The following is a 23,152-nucleotide window of genomic DNA, read 5'->3' as shown; positions in this document are numbered from 1 at the left end:
GCTATGGATTAATGTGGGCCAAGTATCATAATAGTATTAGGGATTCAAGTTCAAAGAAGAAAATGATTCTATTCACAATGAGCTTACGTCCATTCAGTTGCCAAATCTTGCTTTCTCTAGCATCACATCTCATATATATGCCTTCCTTTCTTCCTTCTCATGCATGTACCCTTATCAGCCATCATCACTATTTTCCTGGACTATTGCAATAATCTCCTAGTGTCTAGCCAAAACTCAAGGCCCTTTCTTTTCCAAGACATCTTCCACTCACCTGCAAAAGTAATTTTCCTAAAGCCTAGATCTGACCATGTGGATCCCCTACCTATTAGACTCCCTACTGTCTGTAATGTCAAGAATAAAACTTCAAAGACTTTAAAACCTTTCTCAGTTTGACCCCAGAATTTCTTCCCAACTCCATTATATATCTTTTCACCCCTGCCCCCATTGCCTATTCTGTTGTTCAGCCAATTTTTCCTTCTTACCCAAATATAGTCCTCTTCTTCCAACTCTGTACTTTGGCAGGAAAATTTCATTTTTATCTTTGTAGTCCCTGATGCTTGATAAAGATACTTAATAAATGCTTTTTTGATTAATTGATATATAGAACTGTTAGAGGATTAATTCCTTGAGAGAAGAAAGTATTTGATTCATTTTCTTTGCATCTCCAAAGTTCTTAATGATTGTTTATTTTCTAAGTTTATATTCAGTATTTCATAGATGCTTACTGATTGGATGAATTAGGAGTAGAAATGGAATTAAGATTGTATTGAGGTTGGGAATTAAGGTTGGGTAATAAGCATTACCATAGGACTGAGTGATTCATTCTCATTGACGCCTTATGTTTATCTGTGCAGAACCATGATTCCCATCTTAACCAGTCCTCTACCGAGCCCTCCTGCCATTTATACTCGGATTTATATTTATATCTTCCTTTACCTTTCCATTTCTTTCTCTGAAAAGAAAAAATCATATCAGTTCCTCTATTGCTACTGGAAAGGGAGCAACAATTGACTGATCAATAGCTTCTCTTATGGACTCTCTTACTCCCCAGATGAAAATGCCCTTCCTTGATTGTCACTTAACTATACATGCTGTCTTCCACATTAGAGCATAAGCCAGGGTAAAGATTTTCACTTTTATAGTTATATCTTTAGCATCAAGCACAGAGCTTAACAAAAAGTGGCTCCTTATATATGTGTGTTTTTTCCATCCATCCATCCATACATACATACATATACCCATTTTTTTCATCATTGTTACAATGTGCTAGACTTTGACCTCAGATGTGTCTGATGGCTCCAAATAAGTCTTACTTGACTTAGCTAGGCAAAAAGTTGCCTTATTATTCTTACTTACATTGTGCCCTGCCTCTACTACCTCCCCAGAGACATCTACCTCCTTGGCACTGAAGTTTACATGCCTCTCATCAGGTGGCATGATTGTACTTGGAGCCCCTCTTTGAGTTGTAACTAGAAATTTTATGGGATGGCAGAAACTGAACATTAGTGAGCCCAGAAATCCAAAATTAATATCTATATCACTCATAACCTAGGAGTGACTGTGTTAAATCTCATGTTAAGTCTTAAATCCCACACCTTTCATACTAGACTTCCTTGAGGAAATCTTTTGGTAACCAAGTCAACATTGCATTTTCCAAACTTTGCCCTTATGAGTGTCTACTTGGACCTGAAAACTTTGGGAATCCAAGGACTATAAGACTCTAATTTACAAAGAGGCCTGGTTGTAGAAAACAATTGTTGTGTTTCTTGAAGCAACCCAAGTGCAGGGTCATCCTCACAGACTTATTGGGACCTCACCCTGGCTTACCACCAACTTTCCCCCCCCATTGTTTATGAACTTCCACAATTCGAATAGTAAGGCCCCACCTTTAAAAGAGGACACTGATTAAGATAAAGGTCATCCTGGCTTTCAAAGCTGGCGGTTAATTGTTGTTATTTTTTTAATCCCCAAGCTATTTTAGTTTTAAAGTGATCAAAAGGGTTTTATAATAATGCCAAGGGTGTACCTAGAACTTTTCATCTTTGAGACATTTAAAAACACTAATTAATAAGCGCATTATGCCTTTTTCAAGGGAGGAAAAGTCTATCGCCTCAACATGCCCCTTTGTTTCTCATCTGCCTTCCTTCTTACTCCAGGTTTTGACACAACATTCAAATTGTATTTCTCTACTGTATGACTCTTTGGACCTCTCTTCTAGTTTTCTTTCCTAAATCTGTCTCTTTTACTCCCCAAAGACATTATATATATATATATATCTTCTTTGGAAAAGGCAGCCCTAGAGGAGGATGAGGGGGCCCTCAACACCAAGAATGACTTCACTCTTTTTATGGAATTTCAAGTGCCTATTCAGACCCTAAGACAGTCTAAAAGAAGATTTAAGAGTCAAAGTTTGATAAGAAAATTGATTAAATCAATCTCTTGATCCTCTGTTTGGCCATTCTGAGTCAGGGATGGGTAGCAATATGAATGTCATGACCAAGAAGTTGAAAAAAATTCTCAAAGATCATCTAATCCAACTGCCTTATTTAATAAAGCAAACTGAGTCCTGTGACAATGAAGTGACTTGCCCAATATCACAATTTTGTGTGTGTTCTGTTTATATAAATGGGCACCTCTCTCAAAGATTTCTCACCAATATTAAATAAGACAACTTATACAACATGCTTTGCATACCTTAAAGTGCTGGTTAAATATTAGATCTTATTGTGATATTTGTTCTGGATATACTTATAATTTCTGTCTCCTCTAACAATGCAGTCTCCCTAAGAATAAGAACTGTTTCATTTCTCCTATGTCTAATACAGTGTCTGACCATAGTTGGGGTTTAATAAATGCTTTTTGCTTGACTAATTGACTGATAACCCAATTTCCCTACATCCAGATCCCTGAGTTAACAAATGTCTGTTTCTTGGATCTAACCTCCTGACCTTCCTTGTTCCTCTCTCACCTAGTCACTTCTGTTGATTCATCTTTTCTCATTGGGCTCCTCCTTAGCTTCTTAACTAATCTATTCACTTTTGGATTCATTGACTTAATATCTACTCTGGATACTGTTCTTTTCCCCTCAGGAATAGCTCATTTGGTTTTGGGATGCATTATTACTGACAGAATATGTTTCAGATTTGTGCCATCTGCCCTCAGCCATGATGCTCAGGAGTTTTTATTTAGAAAAAATTTTCAGAAGTGATCTCATCTCCCCAATTTTCCTAATCAAGCCCTCGGTCCCCCTTGACTCCTTCTCTCTCTTAGCAGATAGTCTAGTGGCCCATTTCACCTAAAATATGGTGGATACCCAGTGTAAAGTCCTGGTGAAAAAGAAGAGATTGAAACAGAAGAGCACCATGATTGAAAGGAAAAGATGAAGCCCAAGTCATAGCTCTTTCCTTTGAAAATTACCTTAGGCTTAGGCAAGTCTTTGTATTGCTTAGCCTCAGTTTCCTCATATGCAAAATGAAGATGTTTCATGGAGCTGATATAGGGAATTGATGAGATAATGATTTTTTTTCCTCTTCCATATAATGTTTTCCCTATCTTTAGTCTTCCTTTCCTAATACTCTTCTGTCTCAAAGGAGCAATGGATATTTTTCTTAATTTGTTCTTCTCTCTTTTCTATTCATACCCTTTATCCCATTTCTCTTGCATATTGCTTCACCAATTTTAATTGTATCCCAGAAGATAGAGCACTATTTGGAGTTAGGAAGACCTGAGTCAAATTGCCCCTCAGGTAATAGCTTTGTGAACCTAGGTAAATCATTGTAACCTCCATGTGTCTTATTTTCCTCATATTTAGAGGGGTCTGTGAAGACCTTTTGTCCTCTGAGGGTCACTTTGAGTATTAAATCATTCATCTATGAGCCTTCTTTCTCTTGAATATTCTCTTTCCATCCATTGATTCTTACCCACAAAGATGCTGAGGTCTCTTCTATACTTTACCCCAATTTCCCTCAAAACCATTGTGTTTTCCTTCATACTCAGACTCCTTCCAAAGCTAGGTGTCTCCACTTGATGTTGCCACTTCTTCAATTCCCCACTTATTCTCTTCTCTAACCAAGTGGAACATTAGTCCCTTGAAGGTTCCCAGTGATGCTTGGCAAAATGTAATGGGCCTATCCTGATTCTTGTCTGGTTTTTTTTACTCTTGATGGATTTAATATAATTCCTTTTTTAACACTCCTCTTCTACTTTGATTTTCAGAATAGTTTTCTCATGGACTTCCTTCTTCCTCTTGGCCAAATTCTCCTCTGACTCCACTGGCTGTGCCTTTTGTCGTCCTTCCTTCAAAATGTTGATATTGCCAAATGTTCTGTTCTTAGCCCCGTTTCTGCACCGTGATCTTCTTGTGTGATTTTCTGATCCTGTCCTACTGTTTGAACTCTAATCAGTATTGGGGTGAGACCTGAAAATATACCTAGCCATAAGATCTTTCCTCTTCCTAGGATAAAATCTACATGGAGAAATAATCACTATCATCTCAACTCAACCTGTCTGAAAGAGGAAAGTACTGCCAACTTGTTTGATGCCAGGTTTGAGAATTTACTTAGTCTCTTTTACTTATGAAATTTCCATTTGTTGCCTTCCACTTCATTCACATGACTACCCCCTCTATTTCAGATTCTCAAGAGCTTTTGTCTGGAATGCTGTAATAGCCACTCATTTGAGCTGTGTCTCCATTATTTCTTTCTGCAATGCGTACTACTCGTTGCAGCATAGGAAAGAACTAAAGACAGGGGATAGAGAACCTGACTCAGATCTCACCCCAAATCCTTCATGACTCCTTACTATTCAAGGAATGGAGTCCAAATTCTTTTTTCTTCAATTTTTAAGACATACTTTCATTTAGCTACAATTCACTTTCCTGGTCTCAGTTTATCCTATTTTTCTTCTTTCTCCCTTGAATTTATTATTTAAAAAATACCAATAGTATGTAAACTTGTCACCACTTGTGACTATATTGCATTAGAACTTACTCCTTGAATGATTCCTCAATTTATCGCTCTTCATTCTATTTCATCCACCTTGAATACAAGTTTAGACAAATTTAGACTTAATGCACACTTTAAAAAACGTCTCAACAGTCAGAACTATCCATATAGGATGCTTTTGGGAGTGGTGACCTACCTCTCACTGGAGGCTTTGATGCAAGAGCTGGAAAGCCAATTATTGAGTCTCTTTAAAAGGATGAGATGTCTGACAGGGTCTCTAATAGCTTTGAAGTTCTATGGTTTTTATATTCTGTGGGCAGCCTTCCCTAACTTTGTCTGATTTCTACCCAACCTTCATGCATGCATCTATCTCATTAAGTTGTTATGAAGATCAAATGGGAAAATATTTGTCAAGGTATCAGCCTAGAATATAGCAGATCCACAATTGCTTCTTCCCTTCCCCCTCTTCCCCTTCCCCTTCCCCTTCCCCTTCCCCCCCCTTCCCCCCTTCCCTTTTCCCTTCCTCTTCCTTTTCCAGATGAGACTAGAGCATTCAAGTTCAAAATCCCCTACTTCATAGCACCTTATCTGATTCTCCTGTCTAGAAGGGTCAGCTCCCTCTTATGAACTCATATTAAAATTTTGTAAAGGTCTCTTATGTTCTCATCATCAAGCAGCAGTTTGTTGGTGTTGTATTCATCTCCTTAAGTGGTGAGACCAATTCTTGTCTATCTTCCTCATCCCCGAGGGCAGTGCCCACCTGTTATAATAACTGTTGATTGAATTAAGCATATTTGGAGGTCAGCTTACACAGACATCTTCCTCTAATGTCTCGTCATGGTCTGAAGATGATCCCCGATTCCCAAGTGCTATGTCAACTATGTTCTATGTTCTGTGGAACAGGAAGTCCTTGAGTGACATCCTAGTATTTTTTGTTTAGCAGAAGGAGATAAGGAAACAGAGAGTTAGCTTTGGCAGGAACTTAGGAGCCTTCAAGTCCAACCCTCTCATTTTAAAGACAAGTAAACTGAGGTACAAAGAGGTGAAGTGCCTTCCTAGACTTAGAGCTGCAAGGACTCTTAGAGGTCATTGAGTTCATTTTGTATATAAAGCTTTTATAATTGAAGGGACTTGCCCAAGATCACAAAGCTAAGAAGTCCCTGACACAGGATTCGCACTCCAATCTGATGCTTTCCAGTTCACCACTGTCTTTTGGGCCAACTATTCCAAAAGGTTCATTCCTGAAGTCTGGCCAACTTGTGATGAATCTTTATCAGTCACACAGTGTATGAGAACCATTTAGTCAGGTTTTATGAAAGGGGTCACAACCTGAATGGATGAATAACTTGTCCCCATAAATGAAGTCACAGATTCCTGAAGTACTTACTGAAGAAGAAGGGAAAGGCCTGTGCCTCGTCTTCCCTAGTCATTCGTGAGCCCCTTGTGGACCACCTCCATGCATTTCATGCCTCCATATTCTTGATGCTTTCCAACATAGAATTTTACTGTTATCGATCTTTTAGTAAATGTTTATTGAATGAACTTAGTCACAATATTACCTGAAGCTGGATAGCTGGACTTCTTGAACTCTTGTTCTGTTGGAGCTGGCTAGGCTGATGGTCTCACTGACTTAACTACTAGAAAAGATTTTATAATTCAGCTAATCCACCAGCCTCCCCCACCAAAAAAAAAAGGTATGGGGAAACTGAGGCCCAGAGAAGGTAAACAATTTTTTCTAAATTAATACAGGTTAGATTGTAACACCATGTTTTGAACTAGGTTCTCTAACTCCAAATTCATTGGCTTTTTCTTTGTACTTTATGATACTAACCACCACAGATAAACTCATAACAAAATCTGTCCCTGTGTCATTCTTGAGTCTTATTGTTCTTTTCCAAAAGAAAAGTCCTTTGTAGGGAAAAATATTGTCATCCAAAACCAGCCCTGTCATCTAGTTCTTCTGGTCTTGTTTCTGTTCTTTTCTTGGCTCCCAACTCCCATGGAAGCTTAGGTTCCTGTTGCCCCATGAGCCCCTATGCCTGGTCCTCATGGCTAATCTGCTCTAACTGACCTTAGTTCCTGGGGGATCTGTTTGTCTTCTTTGTGGTACATCTAAAGGCCCAAGAGAGACCACCTACTGGTTGATTGAAAGTCAAAGACAGAGTCAAACCCTGGTTAACTATGAGATGACCTAATCCTGCTCCCCCATGACAATTAAATAGGGGTCAATGAGACCTTCCCTCCCAGGAGTAGTTTAGGGTTATTCTGAGGGTAATGCTCCTTTCTTTGTGGACAAAGTGGCCTAGCAACATCTGAGTTGAACCAAGAAAATGGTAAGCTCCCTGGGTTTGAATCTTGCTCCAGAAACTCATTGGTGGTATGACCCTGGGTGTCATTGGCAAACCAAAGACACGGGTTTAATTCTAAATTAGTAAATAAATTGTATATAGCTAAAAAAGGTTGTTGGATAATATTCCCCCTAGTCCCAGCCTCATAGGGCTGCCATGAGACCCAGATAAGGTCCTGGATGTAAAATCCAATGTACAAAATCCAATGGTCTCTATCAGGACTATATTCTCATTCAGAATTCCCAGTGATCTCATTACCCTTAACGCCGGTGCTCTGTTTTGCCCTGATTCATAAATTTAGAACTATCAGAGATCTTAGAAATCCTCTAGTCCCATATCATCCTTTTACAGATGAGAAAACTGAGACCCAAAGAGCTGAAGGGGCTTGCACTAGACCAAATCAACCTCATACCAAGACTAAGCAATTTATCACCTTATTAATTTAATGAAATCATGAGAAATGTTCCAGAAGAAAGCATGTAAATCCTATTTCAACATGTTCCCAGCCTATCTCACATTTTGTTTTTAAACGTAAATTGTGATTTCTCCCAAGTATTCAGTAGAGGGCAGGATTACCTACCATATAAACATTCCCTCATTCAGAGCAGTGAAAACCCAGGAGAGCTACTTAGTAAGGATGGCAGAATCACAGGGGCCCCCGACTTCTGGACTATTTAGTCCTGTGAGTGAATATACATACAGATACAGATCTAGTAGGAATCATAAAATATTCCTTTTTTTAAAAAAAAGTCATATAGTCCAACTGGAGCACCCATATATCCCAAGACCCAAATCACCCCCACCCAAGTCCAACAGCCAGTCCAACATTGTGAACAGTGTCTTAGGAAGGTAAATTCATTGGCCTAATGACAGAGGCAGCTCAAGATTGAGTGGAAATCTTGAGACTGATAGGTGGATAGGACCTGGAAAACCACCACATGTGGGGAGTAGAGCTCAGAATTAACATTGATCTGGTATTTTATAGATGAGATCTCATTTGTCACTAAAACCCCACCATGTAGGTGACAATATTATCCCCATTTTATGAATAAGCAAAATAGGGTCCAACATGTTTTAAATTACATGGTCAGGTTAAACAGCTAGTCTTCTCCAGAAGAGTCAGGCAAAGGATGCAATTTTAGTCTTCCTAACTCCAGGAACTGGTACATTATTTGTAACACCACCAATAGGAAAGCACTGCACATATTCCCAACATTTTATGGAGGAATCAGATTTCCAAGGTATTGAGGAGGGGGAGAGAATTCTCCCAATGGACAAAGCCATCCCTTCTACTAGGTTTTGGAGAGAAAATATGTAAATTAATCTATCCATCTGTCTATTTGTCTCTGTCTTTGGGGGAGGGAGGGAGGGAGAGAGACAGAGACACAGAAAAAGACAGAGAGATTAATCAGTATCCAACAGAAAAGCTTGGTTATAATATTCATTGGATAGTGAGGTTCTGCTTCAGAGCTGCTAACACACCAAGTACTGGCACCCTTCTTTGCTCCTCAGCAATGCATCCTCTCCATAGTTGCGATCCTACGCTGAGGTCTAGGGCTAGAAAATTGCCATCATGACTGCTTATATCTTTATCCCATGTATTTTCTTCCTTTTCCTTTCTTCCCCTCCTGCTGCTAGTATGAAGAGGGAAAGAAGAGGAGGAAACCCAACTACAGCAGTGTTGATCTTTCTGAAGTGGAATGGGAAGACCGAGATGATGTGGTAAGTGATTGGTTGGAAGCCTCTTGTCAGGAGCCTTGGTGGGTTCCTTCTACCATACCTGGCCACTGTTTGAGGCTACTCTGGAGCCCACCCAGTGGCCGCCATCAGAAGAGGGAGCCAAGAGCCCACCTCCTTCTTTCTGACTTTCATTGCTCAGAGGGGAGGAGTCACCCAGTATGCCTCCAATCCCCATCCCTACTATGTCAGTGTTTCCCTTTTCAGCATCTTCATAGCAGGTCTTCCTCAGTCTGGACAAAGTTAGACTTTGCCACCAATTTAGGAGCCCATGGAAGGATGGGGCAAATCTACACTCTTCCTAGTTAGCCCAAAATCACCTGGCATTTGACCATATTTTTAGATCTTGGTCCTGGGTTTCTGGGTTATCTCCTCATTTCTTGCTCCCTATTATATTTTAATTAAAAAAATTGTCTGATCTCATTTCATTCCTTTCTCTTCCTCCTCCTCCTCCCCACCTAAGTCTGGCCCTCCAGAGTTATTTACCTCACAGGTTTAGTCTCTGCTCCAAGGCTGTATCAAAAGCGTTCCTTATGTCCACGACTTAACCTCTGTCAAGTCTTTTTGTTACTTCCTCAATAAATCAGATTTGTTAGACACGCTTTGCCTTTGTGTGAATCCAGGCAGACTGTCCTTAATTAAGTCGTAACTTTCCAGGTGTTCCCATGTTTCCATGTTCCCTTCCCCAGCCCTGCTATTTAGTTGTGTTTTTTTTTCCTTCCCTCATCATATCTCCATTACCAAAGTCACATTTCTTGGCCTCCATTCTCTCATTTGTATCTTATTTAGGTCCTTTCTTAAGTTTCTTCATCATGTCACTTTCTTTCTAACCTCTACCTACTCCATATATGTCCATATTATCTCTCTTTTACCAAAAGAATTTTGACTACATCCATTAGTGATTCCCCAATTTATTTCTCATGCCTTTCAGAAATACAGGATAGATCTCATCTGTCAATCCTAAGAGTTTTATGTCTCTTCAGATGCTTTGCTGTGTGGACCCTCTGAACTGGCATAAATCTATTTTCTTTCTTGCCCATCAAATAGGCAACCTGTAGCTGTTTTTTTTTTAAATTTTAGAAATTTAACTGCTATCCTGCTCTGTAAGTGTCTGGTCTATTTTATTCTTTTAAAAAATCTAATGAATTAAAAATCATACAAGCATTTATTAAAAATTCTAGAACATCTAGGGGCAGCTGGGTGGCGCAATGGATAGAGCACTGGCCCTGGAGTCAGGAGTCTCTGAGCTCAAATCCGGCCTCAGACACTTAATAATTACCTAGCTGTGTGGCCTTGGGCAAGTCACTTATCCCCATTGCCTTGCAAAAAACCTAAAAAAAAAAATTCTAGAACATCCCAGAGGAAAAAAATGTGCTAAAGACCAAAAACCAAACAAACACTCAAGGAAAAGAAATGATTCCTGCCTTCAAAAAATTATATTTTATATGTTTTTATAGAAATAGAACTTGTAAAAAAAGGCAAATTTTGTTGTATTTAGTATCCATACATTATATCTAATATCTCTATATGAAGTAAATGCAAAGTAATGGAGGATGGGGTAGAGAGATGGTTAATGGCAAGGGGAATCAGAATGGGAAAAACCTTCAATGGGACAACTCTTGCATTGAGGGGTAAAGGGAGTTCAGCAGGTAGATATAAGGAAAGCTGAGTATCAGGCATAGGAGACTGCCTATTCAAAGACCTGAAGGTGGGAGAATGCCATATATGGGGAACAATGCATTGGTCAGTTTGACTGGAATGTAGAGTGTGTGTAGAGGGTGATGTGAACCATTTTCTTCCTCATGCATACCAGTAACCTGATGCAATTAAACATTATCTGCATGTCTTTAGACTCTTCCTGTCTTCCATTATGGTTCTCAGTGAGCCCTTCTGCCTACCTTGGAAGCTTCATATCCATTTTTTTTATTCCTTCTGAGTCATCCTCTTTCACCCTTTCTTTTAATGTACTCCTGGTGGATTTATAATGGCCAAACATCAGACTACATGCTTCAATGAGGTAGTCATTTTATTTTCCATTTCTTTTACTTCTCCTTTCCCTTCAGTTCCATTCTTGAGAGCTTAGCATGCTTCCATGTTCTTTTGTAATGATTTTTATGTTTATTGTCAACAGGTTTCTCCATTAAGTTCATTTTGGCAATAATAAATAGAGAAGAAAAACTCAACTTTAGGTATCCTTGCTTCAAAGGGTTCCTGGCCCTGTATCTCTACGCCTATCTGCTGCTCAAAATTAAGTTGACACTCTCATTTTTCTTTCCTGTGTTCGCAGCATGATTCCTGGGCCAGCTCCAGAAGATAATTTATTGCTCAATTCCTTCTATCCAGTGAGTGCAGACTCGCTTATGTCCAATTAGATAACATCTCTTATTGCTAATAACTCTTTGGAAAAAAATCATTTTGGTTTCTAAGTCATATTTTCCTTTTTAATCAGAACCCTGGATCATCTCATTGATAAACCCAGGATCCTCTAATGTCGAGAGGCTTAACATTGTTGCAGTTGGGTGTGTCCATCATCAGAACTCCTTTATCTCTACTTTTAATCAAAATATTCCATTTCTTAGAAAATGTTCTTTTATTGCTTCTTTGACTTGGACACACCCTGTACCCCACCTCCTGGAGGCTTGACACTCCTGTTCTGCTTTGTCAAGAGCCAATTGTCTACACCTGCTAAGCTTTGGACTTAACCAATTGGGAAGGGGTGGGGGGCAGCGTGGATAGTAAATGTGGAAAATTATCTTCTGGACATTTACATTAAAAAACTCCAAGAGTCTTGGTTATTCCAGTTCCTAGGATGCTGATCCCATTTACGCATTGTCAGGAAGTTGGGTGTACATGCAGTTTTCTGTGTGGAAGAGAAGCATGATGGGAATAAGATCATATATCTAATTACAAGGGAGGAAGAAGCAAGAGTGTGAGAAATAATTCAGTTACATTCAAGGAACACGTACTGAGTAGCTATCTATAAGACACTCTACTTGACATTAAGGATATAAGGGCTAAAAGGAAAGAGTCCATCCCCTAAAGAAACTCACTTTCTATTAAGAATATACCCTGTCCCAATATCTTAGTGCAGCTTTAAGGTTTAATATTTATTATTAATGCTTAAATTTAAAAGCTAAAGTTTTAAGCTTTCATGTTGATTAATTAGGACTTTTGGGACATCCACGTACATACAGAAGTGAACACAAGAATCTATAACTGTTAGAAAACAATCTCAGGTTGGGCTCCCTTGAATCAATGGTTGATTTTGGATGAACATCACCCTCCTTGCTCTGAAAGGCCTTCTGTTACTAGAGATGAGCAAACTTTCTCTTGTTCAATGATTAAAAGGGGGGGAATGATTGCAAGAGGGAGATTGTTCTAGTAGTTGGGGGACTCATGAAAGGCCTCTTGTAGCCAATGACAATTGAATTGTGATAAGTGGAAGCTGGGAATTCTAAGAAGTGAAGAAGGGATGAATTCTTCCATGAAGACCACCTGTTAGGTAGAAAGTAGGCTATTCCACATCTGCAAGAACCAACAGGGTGGTTCAGTGGATGGCGCACCAGCCTTGGAGTCAGGAGAACCTGAGTTCAAATGTGACCTCAGATACTTAATAATTGCCTAGCTGTGTGACCTTGGGCAAGTCACTTAACCCCATTGTTCTAAATAAATAAAATTTTAAAAAAAAGGAACAACAGGCCAGATTGGCTAGAAAAGGATAGAAATGGGAAGGAGGAGCTAGATTTCAGGGAGCATCTAATGCTGAACTGATGTATTTTATTTTATTCCAGAGGTAGTAGAGAACCACTGAGAATTTTGAATAGGGTTGTGACCTAAACATATCTGAATTTTGAGGATTTACCTTGGACTGCTCTGTAGAGAATGAATTGGATTGGTGATTGGAGAAGCAGACAGATGTAGGTTTAAACTTGAATGAAGACAGTGGGTAAAACACTGGCCCTGGAGTCAGGAGGACCTGAGTTCAAATCCAGCCTCTAGCTGTGTGTCCTTGGGCAAGTCCCTTAAACCCATTTCCTTGCAAAAACTAAAATAAAAAAAAGAATGAAGACTTTCACTTTTTCCTATACTCTAAATCCATGATTTTTCTATACCACACTGTATATTTGTTTAAAGAAGAAATAAAGGGAGGGAAAGGGGGGAGGAAGAAAGGGAAGAAGACAAAAGAAAATGCAAGAAAGAAGAATGGAGGAAGAAAAGGTGGAAGGATGAGTGAGCTAGCACTGGCATCCAATTCAGCCTCACCTCCCAGCTAATCCTAATCCCTTCTACTGCCTTGTAAGCATTTTACTTATTCTGTCTTCAGGAGAAACTGCCAACAGCTGCTCCCCATAACTCATACTCCTTCCTTTACTTGAAGACTCTAATTAAAATCCCGCCCCAGTCTTTTTCTTTTTTTGGAGTTCTATAAACCTTCCTTCCCATGGTGCGTTTCCTAAATCTTTCAGCATTTTGGTAGCGCTCCTCTGGACCTTCTCCAATTTCTCCATCTCATGCTTCAGTTATGCCCCCCCCCCCCAACCAAACTGCAGCCCACCCAGAACAGCCGGGCTGCAGCTGGTGGAGGAGGAGGAGGATACTCACCACAGGTGCTTCATGCCGGAGTCTATTTTTACCTCCTAGTAGTAGGCTCTCTCACAGTGGCAAGCCTGTTTGGCCACGGTCTTTACTCTCCTCCTTTCCTCGGTCATCCATCCTGTTTCTCTTAAGCCCTGGAAGGCCTTCTGCCCAAGAAGGGTGTCATTTTCCACAGGGGGATCTGTACTCACCCATGTCCAGTCCAAGGTGGCAGGAGGCCATCTTGCTTTCTGCCTTCACTTTCTCAACCAATGAGTTGGATCAAGTAAACTTATTGATTTATTTGTATAGGTAGAATTTTGTCTAATCACCCCCGCCCCCAAGTGATCAGCAAAATTCCATCAATAGCCTCCTCTAGGTATACAAGAAAAACCAGACTCAGAAAAGACCTAGGGGGAGGGTGGCAGCCAACTGGAAACTTGGTGGCTTTGTGGATTGTGTTGAGCCTTCAAGGGGTCAGCTAAGCCTCTCCAGGTTGAGTGTTGTGAACAACAAGAAGAAATTAGTCAGAGGCTCTGGGAATTCTTGGAAAAATTGCCTAATGACTGGGTACAGCCCAGAAGGAGACTGTGCCAGGTGGCAACCAGAGAGGCTGCATGCCATGGATTAGTGCCAAGGCCAGTTGCCTTTAGGCCTGAGCCCTGCCACCCTTTGATCAGATACGTTGATTGATGCTTGGGTCCATTCACCTAAGCTTGACTGTCCTACTCCTCTGGGGCAACCCCGGGTTAAACTTGATGTTCCAAGAACTGAGTTCAAATCTTAATTTTGCCATTTTGTAAACCAGTGTGACCTTGGAACGTCTTATCACATGGTCTTGTCTTAGATTTCTAATTTGAAAAGTGAGGCAGTCAGACTTCATGACTTCCCTCCTAATTCTGGACCATTTTTGCTCCCAGATGATCTTTGAAGGTCTCACCAAGGTCCCTAATCTTCTCTCTCACTTGATGGGACCCCAGGGAAGGGGTGCAATGGTGGGGATGGAGCCCTGACTGGGTTTGCAAGACCTAGGTTTGACGTCTAACTCAAATATTAACTAGTTCTATGAACCTGGTTAACTTGCAACCCCCAAGACTTTAATTTTTCCTCAGCAGATTAAGAAAAGAAACCAAACCACACTCTAATGAAGATCAGTTGAGATGATATGCATAATGCACTTTGAAAAACCTTGAGGGGTAGCTAGGTGGTGCAGTGGATAGAGCACGGACCCTGGAGTCAGGAAGACCTGAATGTAAATGTGACCTCAGACACTTAGTAATTACTTAACTGTGTGACCTTGGGCAAGTCACTTAACCCCATTGTCTTGCAAAAAGAAACAGCAACAGCAACAGGAAAACCTTGAGTGTACTATGTAAGCTGGAGCTAATATTTCTCCCTAGTTGAGAAGAGAGGCAAAAAACAATTCCAGATGCTTTTCCCAGGGGTCCACCTAAGCTCTGCCCTGGCTTGGATATTAGAAAATCAGCATTCGCTTGTTCAATAGTCCCTGAAGAATGAACGATACAGTTTTTAAAAATCTATTTCCAACAGGCCTCAATTTCCTCATTTAAGGACCCTGGAGGTTCTAGATCTCAGATTCCATGGTGTCACTGACAGAGATGGGTCAGTGCACCTAAGCTTAACTGTCCCATTCCTCTAGGGTTCTTGATATTACAAGATGCTTGTTTTTGCTATTTGCTATACCACATGTGCCTCCAAATGAAATCTGAAGTAGGAGGGAAACAAGACTTAGCTGTGAGAACTCATTGATTAGGTGATTTATTCTTAGACATGCATATGTACATATATGTCTAGAAATAAAATAATAAAATATATATGTATATATATACATATCATGGGCTGGGCTGTGGACTATGGGTGAATGAGTGTAGAATGTCAGAGAAAGACATGCATGCACAGAGTCAGAAAGGATATATGAGGGATGGCATGCTACAGTTGATAGAAGGTTGATATTGGAGTAAAAAAAAAATGGGAACAAAATCTACCTCTCACCATACTGGCTGTGAGACTCTGAGGAAGTTATTTACTCTTTCAGAGGTCTGTGTAAATCTAAGACTGTGGTGTAGAGATGAGTACACAAACCAAATTAGTGGAAGGAGTTCCCTGAACCAATTGAAATCCATACCTGGCCATCTGCTTTCCTCCTGCCCCAGCCAAGTTAAAAAAAAAAAATATATATATATACCCCCATATTTATATATATTTATACATATATATTATATATTTATATCAATACATATATTTATTTTTGTGTATATATACATATCTTTATATATTTATATATGTATTCATACATATATTTATGCATATATTTCTATAAGTGTGTATGTGTATTATATGTTTCATAAATATATGAGTGTGTGTATCTACACACATATTCATATATAGCAACATAAATGCCATTTTATCATTGATATTTAAATACATATTTATGCAAGTAAGTTCCTGTAAGTCTACATTACGTAGCTAATCTCTTATCGCTAATAAAATACAATTCTGGAACCCTTTCCCATTTTTCATGATGCTCCAGGAAGGAAGGCAGTAGAGGTATGAATTGTTCTCCTTTGCTCGTGTCTGGCCCAAGGGAGAAGAGCTGAGATCCAAAAGAACCTAGAACCTCTTCTACCACCTAATGCAGAAAAGAAAAACTTTTTCACCATAAACACTGTTACTATAGGAGACCTTTTAGAGAGGTGGGGAAGACCCCACTTCTAGCAGTCTCCTTGACATGCCGGTAAGCTTTGGTTCTTCAAAGCTATGCTGGAGGAACATGAGCTCTGCCAAAGACTAACAAGCTATAAAAACTTCAGCTAGGTCCCTGGCCCCAGATGACCTCTCATCCCTATTAGTTAGTCCCTTAGTGATGGAGTCTGAGCACGGCAACTCATGAAACTAATAAAAACATGCAAAATATCCTTTGAGTTCCTTTTCTTTTACAGCCCCTTTCTCTTCTGTAGTACAGTAAGCAAGGAGCAGAAAAGATAGCAGAAAGTGCTCCAAATGACATAGCTTTTAGGCACTAGATAAACATGAATTTCATTGTTGGTACTATAAACATAAGATCTTTGTCCATGGATGAAGGAGTTGATTATTGTTTGATCCTCAAATTGGCTAATGATTATTTTTCATTGATAACTGTTTTTGTTTTGACACATCATCTGAAACCTCCAATTACTCACAGCTGAATACCTCACAATTTTAACTTCCCAACCTCCTGGCCAAAAAAATGGAAATCAGCTGACATCCTATTGAAGGTAGTGAATCATGTCAATATTGACATTCTTACAATAAGTAAAACCAGAGGACAATTTCACTCTGACTCCAAATTGAAGGATGGAACGCATGGTCCTCCAGATGGCAATGTGCTGAGAGTCTCAAGCCCTAAAGTGTAACAAGGTGTCCTTGGAAAATTCATGGGAGCTCAAAGGAAATCAACCTAAGAATCAACATGAAAAAAAAAAAACGCCTAATGAAGAAAGTATGCATACTGTCTAGCCTCAATGCCTTCCCTCCAAGGCTATCCCCAATGTAACCTATGCACATCTTCTTTGTACAGTTATTAGGTTGTTGTCTCTCCCATTCAACTGTGAGCTTTTTGAGGGAAGGAACCATGCTTTTGCCTTCTTTGTACCCCCAGCACTAAAACAATTCCTATCACATGGTAGGTATTTAATAATTGCTTATTGTCTTGACTATGAAATGCAATTAGTTGGGCATTCCCTTGTTAGTCCATAAGTACATGGCCTCCACACACACAAAAATGATCTGGGCCCAGAATTTAAGGAAGAGGTTGGGTTGAATTTAATTTGACATTTTAGATGACTGGGAGAGAGTTCCTGACTTCCAAATTGCATTTCAGCATTATTCTCCTAAAGGAAATTATGTGTATATGAGTAGGGTGTGTGAGTGTGTGTGTGTGTGTGTGAGAGAGAGAGAGAGAGAGAGAGAGATCGAACATCACCACCTCCAGATATTAGGCCTATACTTGGGGATTGGAATGATTTGTGACTGATGAAAAGAAACATAAGTCATGTCCTAAACATATTATATTATTGGAAAAGAAACTGGACGGGACACTGTTCGAGATACCAAGTGTTGCTCTTGTACTTATCCAACATGCAAAATCTCAAAGGAGATCTGTGATACATTTCTGAAAGATTAATAGGTAACCATGGAAAGAAACTCTCCAGAATGAGGAAGAATGAACAGGTTATGATATACAAAGGTGGTGGAAATCCCCCTGCCCAATTATTGAGATAAAGCTAGCAGAATCTTAAATTAAAGAAGGCAAGACCTCAATGTGCATCCAGTGTCAGTGGTGCCTGGCAGTCCTCTTGTTGGTGAAATCTCAGTGTCACAGAATCCAAGAAATATCAAAGGAGGACCAGATTCAGAAGTCACCTACTCAACAAAATGATATGTCCTGGAATTCTCTGTAAAATATGTCTAACAAGTATCTTCCAACCTCTGCTTGAAGAGCTAGTTAAGAGAAAACTGTTAAGATTTGATGTGATTCATTCTTTATTTGAATAGGTTTAGTCATTAAAGTCTAAAACAATAACAAAACAAAACAATGGTAAATCCTCTCTCTCACTTTCTACTCATTACCTCTGATTGTGCTCTCAGACCATGTCAAAAGAATCTAGACCTTCTTTTATGTGTCTTTAAAAAGTTGGAACACAGCAATTATGTTCTGTCTAAATCCCCTCTCATCCATGGCAAATGTTTCCACTTCCTTCATCAATACTTTTTTTTGACTTAGAAAGATTTTATTTATTTTGAATTTTACAATTTTTCTCCTAATCTCACTTCCCTCCCTCCACCCCCCCACAGAAAGCAGTCTGTTAGTCTTTACATTATTTCTATGCTATACATTGATCTAAATTGAATGTGCTGAGAGAGAAAACATATCCTTAAGAAGAAAAAATAAATAAAATATAAGAGATAGCAAGATTACCTAATAAGATAACATACTGTTTTTTTTTTAATTAAAGGTAGTAGTCTTTGGTCTTTGTTCAAACTCCACAATTCTTTCTCTGGATTCAGATGGGATTCTCCATCGCAGGCAGCCCCAAATTGTCCCTGATTGTTGCACTGATGGAATGAGCGAGTCCATCAAGGTTGATCATCTCCACCATATTGCTGTTAGGGTGTACAATGTTCTGCTTCTGTTCATTTTGCTCAGCATCAGTTCATGCAAATCCTCCAGGCTTCCCTGAATTCCCATCTCTCCTGGTTTCTAATAGAACAGTAGTGTTCCATCACATACATATAGTACAGTTTGTTAAGCCGTTTCCCCAACTGAAGGACATTCACTTAATTTCCAATTCTTTGCCATCACCAACAAGGCTGCTATGAATACTTTTGTACCAGTGAGTTCATCAATTCTTTAATCATCTTCTGTGCTCATCCTGTCTTCACGACCCACTTTGGACCCTGTAACCCCCTCATGTCCTTGAAAAAATATATGGAACTTGAGTGGCCTACTAAATTCAAGGGGAGAAAAAGAGAGAAAAGTCTATGCACAATACAAGCTGCTTTGTTACCATTTTATGACTTCTGGAGTCAAAATAACACTTAATCGAGCCCTGATTTGTAGAGTTTTCCCATTTCTTCAGTGGAAATGCTCATATTATAAATTTGACAGTTGATCTCAGAGTTCAGTTCTGGTATACCTTGGAATGTAGAATTAAGGAGAATTCTAGTTGGGAAAGGGAAAAATACAGTAGGATGAGCAACTTCCTTGCTCTGGCGACTCAGATGCCCCAGACCAGTGTAAGATTCCATTGACATATTAACTTTTTTTTCCTTGTTACCAAATGTCTAATATATAGTGAACTTTGCACTACTCTCCATCTTTGATAAAATCTCCCGAGCTTTCCTTGCCAAATCTTCATCTTTTGTTTATGAAAGCATAGGTTCAACCCAAGCATGTCATTCCATCATTTTTGGTTCTAATAAGTTGAAAAGTTTCCATCTGCAAGTGTAGCACTTTCAACTCATCTTGGCTGACTGAGGTCAAATATGTTTCCCTCTCACGCATCTAGCCTTCCCCTGAGGAATTGAGGATGTCTCTTTCCTAACTCTTGGTTTAAACCCCCATCCTACTATGTCACCCCATTGCTAGATGCCAATGATTACCACCATAATTCTATTTAATTAATTAAATTCAATTAGCTTTTATAAAATTCTGTTTACTAAAAAAAAAATGGCAAAACCAGAAACGCAAACATTTTCTTCAGTATCTCAGGGGATGCCTTTTGTTTCCAAAGTGATTGGGCTCCAATTAAATACATAATCTGTTACAGTACTGATGCCACCAATTTCACATTCAGATCAGTGCTATAATTTCACTAGTGCTGGAATGGATCTTATAAGTTTCTTCCTGGTACCTTGGGAATCAAAGCTTGTTCTCAGGCCATAATGAGATGTTGAATGTCTGTGCCTAAAGCACTCGTCTCCAAAGATCTTCCATTAAATGGAATCACACTCGCCTTGGAAGTATGAGCCTCAACCTCTTCCAAGTGAGGAACTCTTTCAACATGGCAGGCTAATGCTTGTTCATCTAGACTGAGATCATTGGCCAATACCCTTATCTATCTAAATTATTGCCTAATTTTCTCATCTCCATTTGATCACAAAGACAACTTGAGTTTTCTCACTTTGCTAAAGTCTAGGTTAATTGTTTCTGCAAAATTTTTTTTTAATCTAAATGTCTAATGACAATGTTGATAGAGGCAACTATAAATTTTTAAGCATGGGAGGGAAGGGAATACTCTGGGGGAAAAAGTCATCTGGGGTGCATCCATTGAGGGGAAAAAAATAGACCAGCCCTAGCAGAACATCAGTTTTCTCCCTTATTGAAATCTTATTATCGCTGAGGAGAAGGGGATCAAAAATCAGGAGTTATCATTGGGGAAAAGAAGTTTTGGCATAGTTCTGTCAGAAGACTATTTTTTATTACATGGAAAAGTCTCTTTTACCCCAGCTTATTAACAGTTCTAACTATCCAAAAAGGAAAATATTAATCTGTTATGGCCTGTCAGTAATCACTTTCAGTAATTACCACTTCCCTTTGTGTTCACAATTTGTCACTTTCATAGTATATTATCAAATATTGCCCGGAATTTAGTACAAGGTTCAAGGACTGTAGGTTGAAAATTACTCTTGACCTTTTTCTCCCTCCCTTTTATTCTTTTTCTTCTTCCTCCTGCTTCTTCCTCCTCCTTCTCCTCCTCCTCCTCCTCCTTCTTCCTTCCTCCCTCCCTCCCTCCCTTCTTCTTCTTCCTCCACCTTCATGTTTCACATGCCAGCTAATCTATTTACTCCTAGGACATGGTATTATAGGATTATAGATTGAGATGCAAAAGGTGCTTTAAATATAATCTAATCCAACCACCTCATTTTGAGAATGAGAAAACAAAGGTCCAGAGATCTGAAATAACTTGCCCAAAGGTCACACAGATAGTAATACATCAATCGTTAACACAGATTATAAGACTTTTTCGAAGCTACCTTTGTTACCTTCAGAATCACTTTCTTAGTAACGTCTTATTGACAGGAATTATTTTTGAATTCTGAAGCCGAATTTGGAACTCTACATTCTCAAAAATATTGAAAATAATTGACAGGAGGAGGGGAGGATGAAGAGGAAGAAAGAGAGAGACAGAGAAGCAGAAACAAGCAAACAGAAAATGAAAGAGAGAGGAAGAGAGATTCTCACAATGGTAGCCATTAGGTTATAATTAATTGGGCAGAGATGGTTGTTATCTTCCTATCTCTCTCTCTCTCTCTCTCTCTCTCTCTCTATATATATATATATATATATATATATATATATATATATATCTGTGTGTGTGTATCTCCACATCTATCTATATATATAAATATGTTAAAGAAGAGGCTTTTAAACATATTTTAAATGGAACCCAGGATTAGAAAATTTGGGATTTTCTATATATATTGGAATAATATATCTTTGTGTCTACAAATGGGGCACAAGAAGGGAAGGTTTATTTCAAGAAGGAGATTTAGGAGGATGCAGAGTGTTAAAGACAAAATTTAGAAATTTGAGAATGACAGAAAAGAAGAGCTGTCAAAGTCACCAACATCTCAACCCTTGAGGATCTGTTGCTGAATGAGAACTTTCACTCTGCGGTATATTCTGGTTGGAAGAGAAATAGTAGTGATTTCTTTTAGTAGAATGCTTTGTAGCCCCCCTCCCCCCATCATCCTAAAACTGCAATTAAAGAAAAATTAGAATTTTATAGTGCTTGAATTTTGCAGATAACTTTATATGTATTATGTAATCTGTTTCTTATTTTATTCACACAAAAAAAAACATCATGAGGTTTACACTATTATTATCATCCCTAGTTTACAGCTGAGGAAAGTGAGGTTAAGGGAGCCTAAGTCACTGGCCCCTGATCACCCAGGCAATGATTATATGAAGCAAGATTCCAATTCAAGTATTCATGATAGCATATCCAGGACTCTTATTTTCTCTCCTCCTCTCATCTGCATCATTGTCACTGTGAATGTGCCTTCCCTTGCTGAACTGTCACTGACACCACAAAATCCCAGGAGGAAAATCAGATGTGGAAATGGTCATGGAGGTCATCTAGTCTAACCTCCTGATTTTGTAGAGGAGGAAGCTGAGTCTCAAGGGGGCTTAATGATTTATTCTGTCTCATAGGTACTGAGTATCCAAGTTTAGATTCCTCTGACTCTTGACACCACTCTACAGCAGAACAATTATTAGATTTTGAGTCAGTGTTCTTGCATTCATATGCAAGTTCTCACTTTTATCATCTGGGTGACTCTTGGTAGATGTTTAACCTTGATCAAACTCAGTTTCTTTATCTGCAAAATGGGGATAATACAAGTTGAATTGCCTCCTTTATTAAAATTGTTATAAGGAAGCTATCTGATAAAACATAATGTACTTCTATAGGAAATATGAGTAATTTTTTATTGTGAAGTAAGAGTAAGAAAAGATTCCTTCTGACTCAAGGTTTCCATGGAAATGCACCTGTTGACATATTCAGGTGAAGACCAGGTATTCTCATTCCTTTAGGCAAAATATAGACCATCTGTCTCCCCTGTATAATATTCCATAACTATTACCTTAAAAAATTGGAAATTACCTACCAATCTTAAATCAAATATACAACTTTTTGTTTGGCAGGTAAAGTTCCTCCCAATCCGGCTCCCATCTACCTTTTCTAGGCTTCTTACACCTTAATTTCCTTCTTAGATTCTAAAGTCCAGTCATATTGACCTTCCTTGCCATTCCTCACACATCGCACTCCCATCTCTGATTTTGCCCAAACTGAACCCTATGCCTGGAATGCCCATTTCTCCTCAACTTCATGTCTAAGAATTCCTAAGTTCTTCAAGTTTCAGTTCAAATATGACAGCTGCTAGTCCTTGCTCTGCCTCCACCTTCACCCTGATAATTAATTTTGATTTAGATTGTTTATGTTTTTACATATACTTTAGTAGGCTTATGTCTCCTTTGATAAACTA

General features: G+C 39.0%; 1 protein-coding gene across 1 annotated transcript in view; it reads left to right on the top strand.

Moving 5' to 3' along the window:
• The window catches only part of CACNA2D3 (calcium voltage-gated channel auxiliary subunit alpha2delta 3), an 804,577-nt gene that overhangs the window by 576,897 nt on the left and 204,528 nt on the right, over window positions 1-23,152 (top strand). Inside the window, exon 16 of the mRNA XM_074199069.1 lies at window positions 8,930-9,013. Within this exon, the coding sequence (XP_074055170.1) occupies window positions 8,930-9,013 (84 nt within the window). The remainder of the gene's footprint in view (window positions 1-8,929; window positions 9,014-23,152) is intronic.

This window comes from Macrotis lagotis, chromosome 8 (genome assembly GCF_037893015.1).
Source record: "Macrotis lagotis isolate mMagLag1 chromosome 8, bilby.v1.9.chrom.fasta, whole genome shotgun sequence".
Lineage (NCBI taxonomy): Eukaryota > Metazoa > Chordata > Mammalia > Peramelemorphia > Peramelidae > Macrotis > Macrotis lagotis.
Note: the sequence above shows the minus strand (reverse complement) of the source record. Positions and strands in the feature narration are given on the sequence as shown.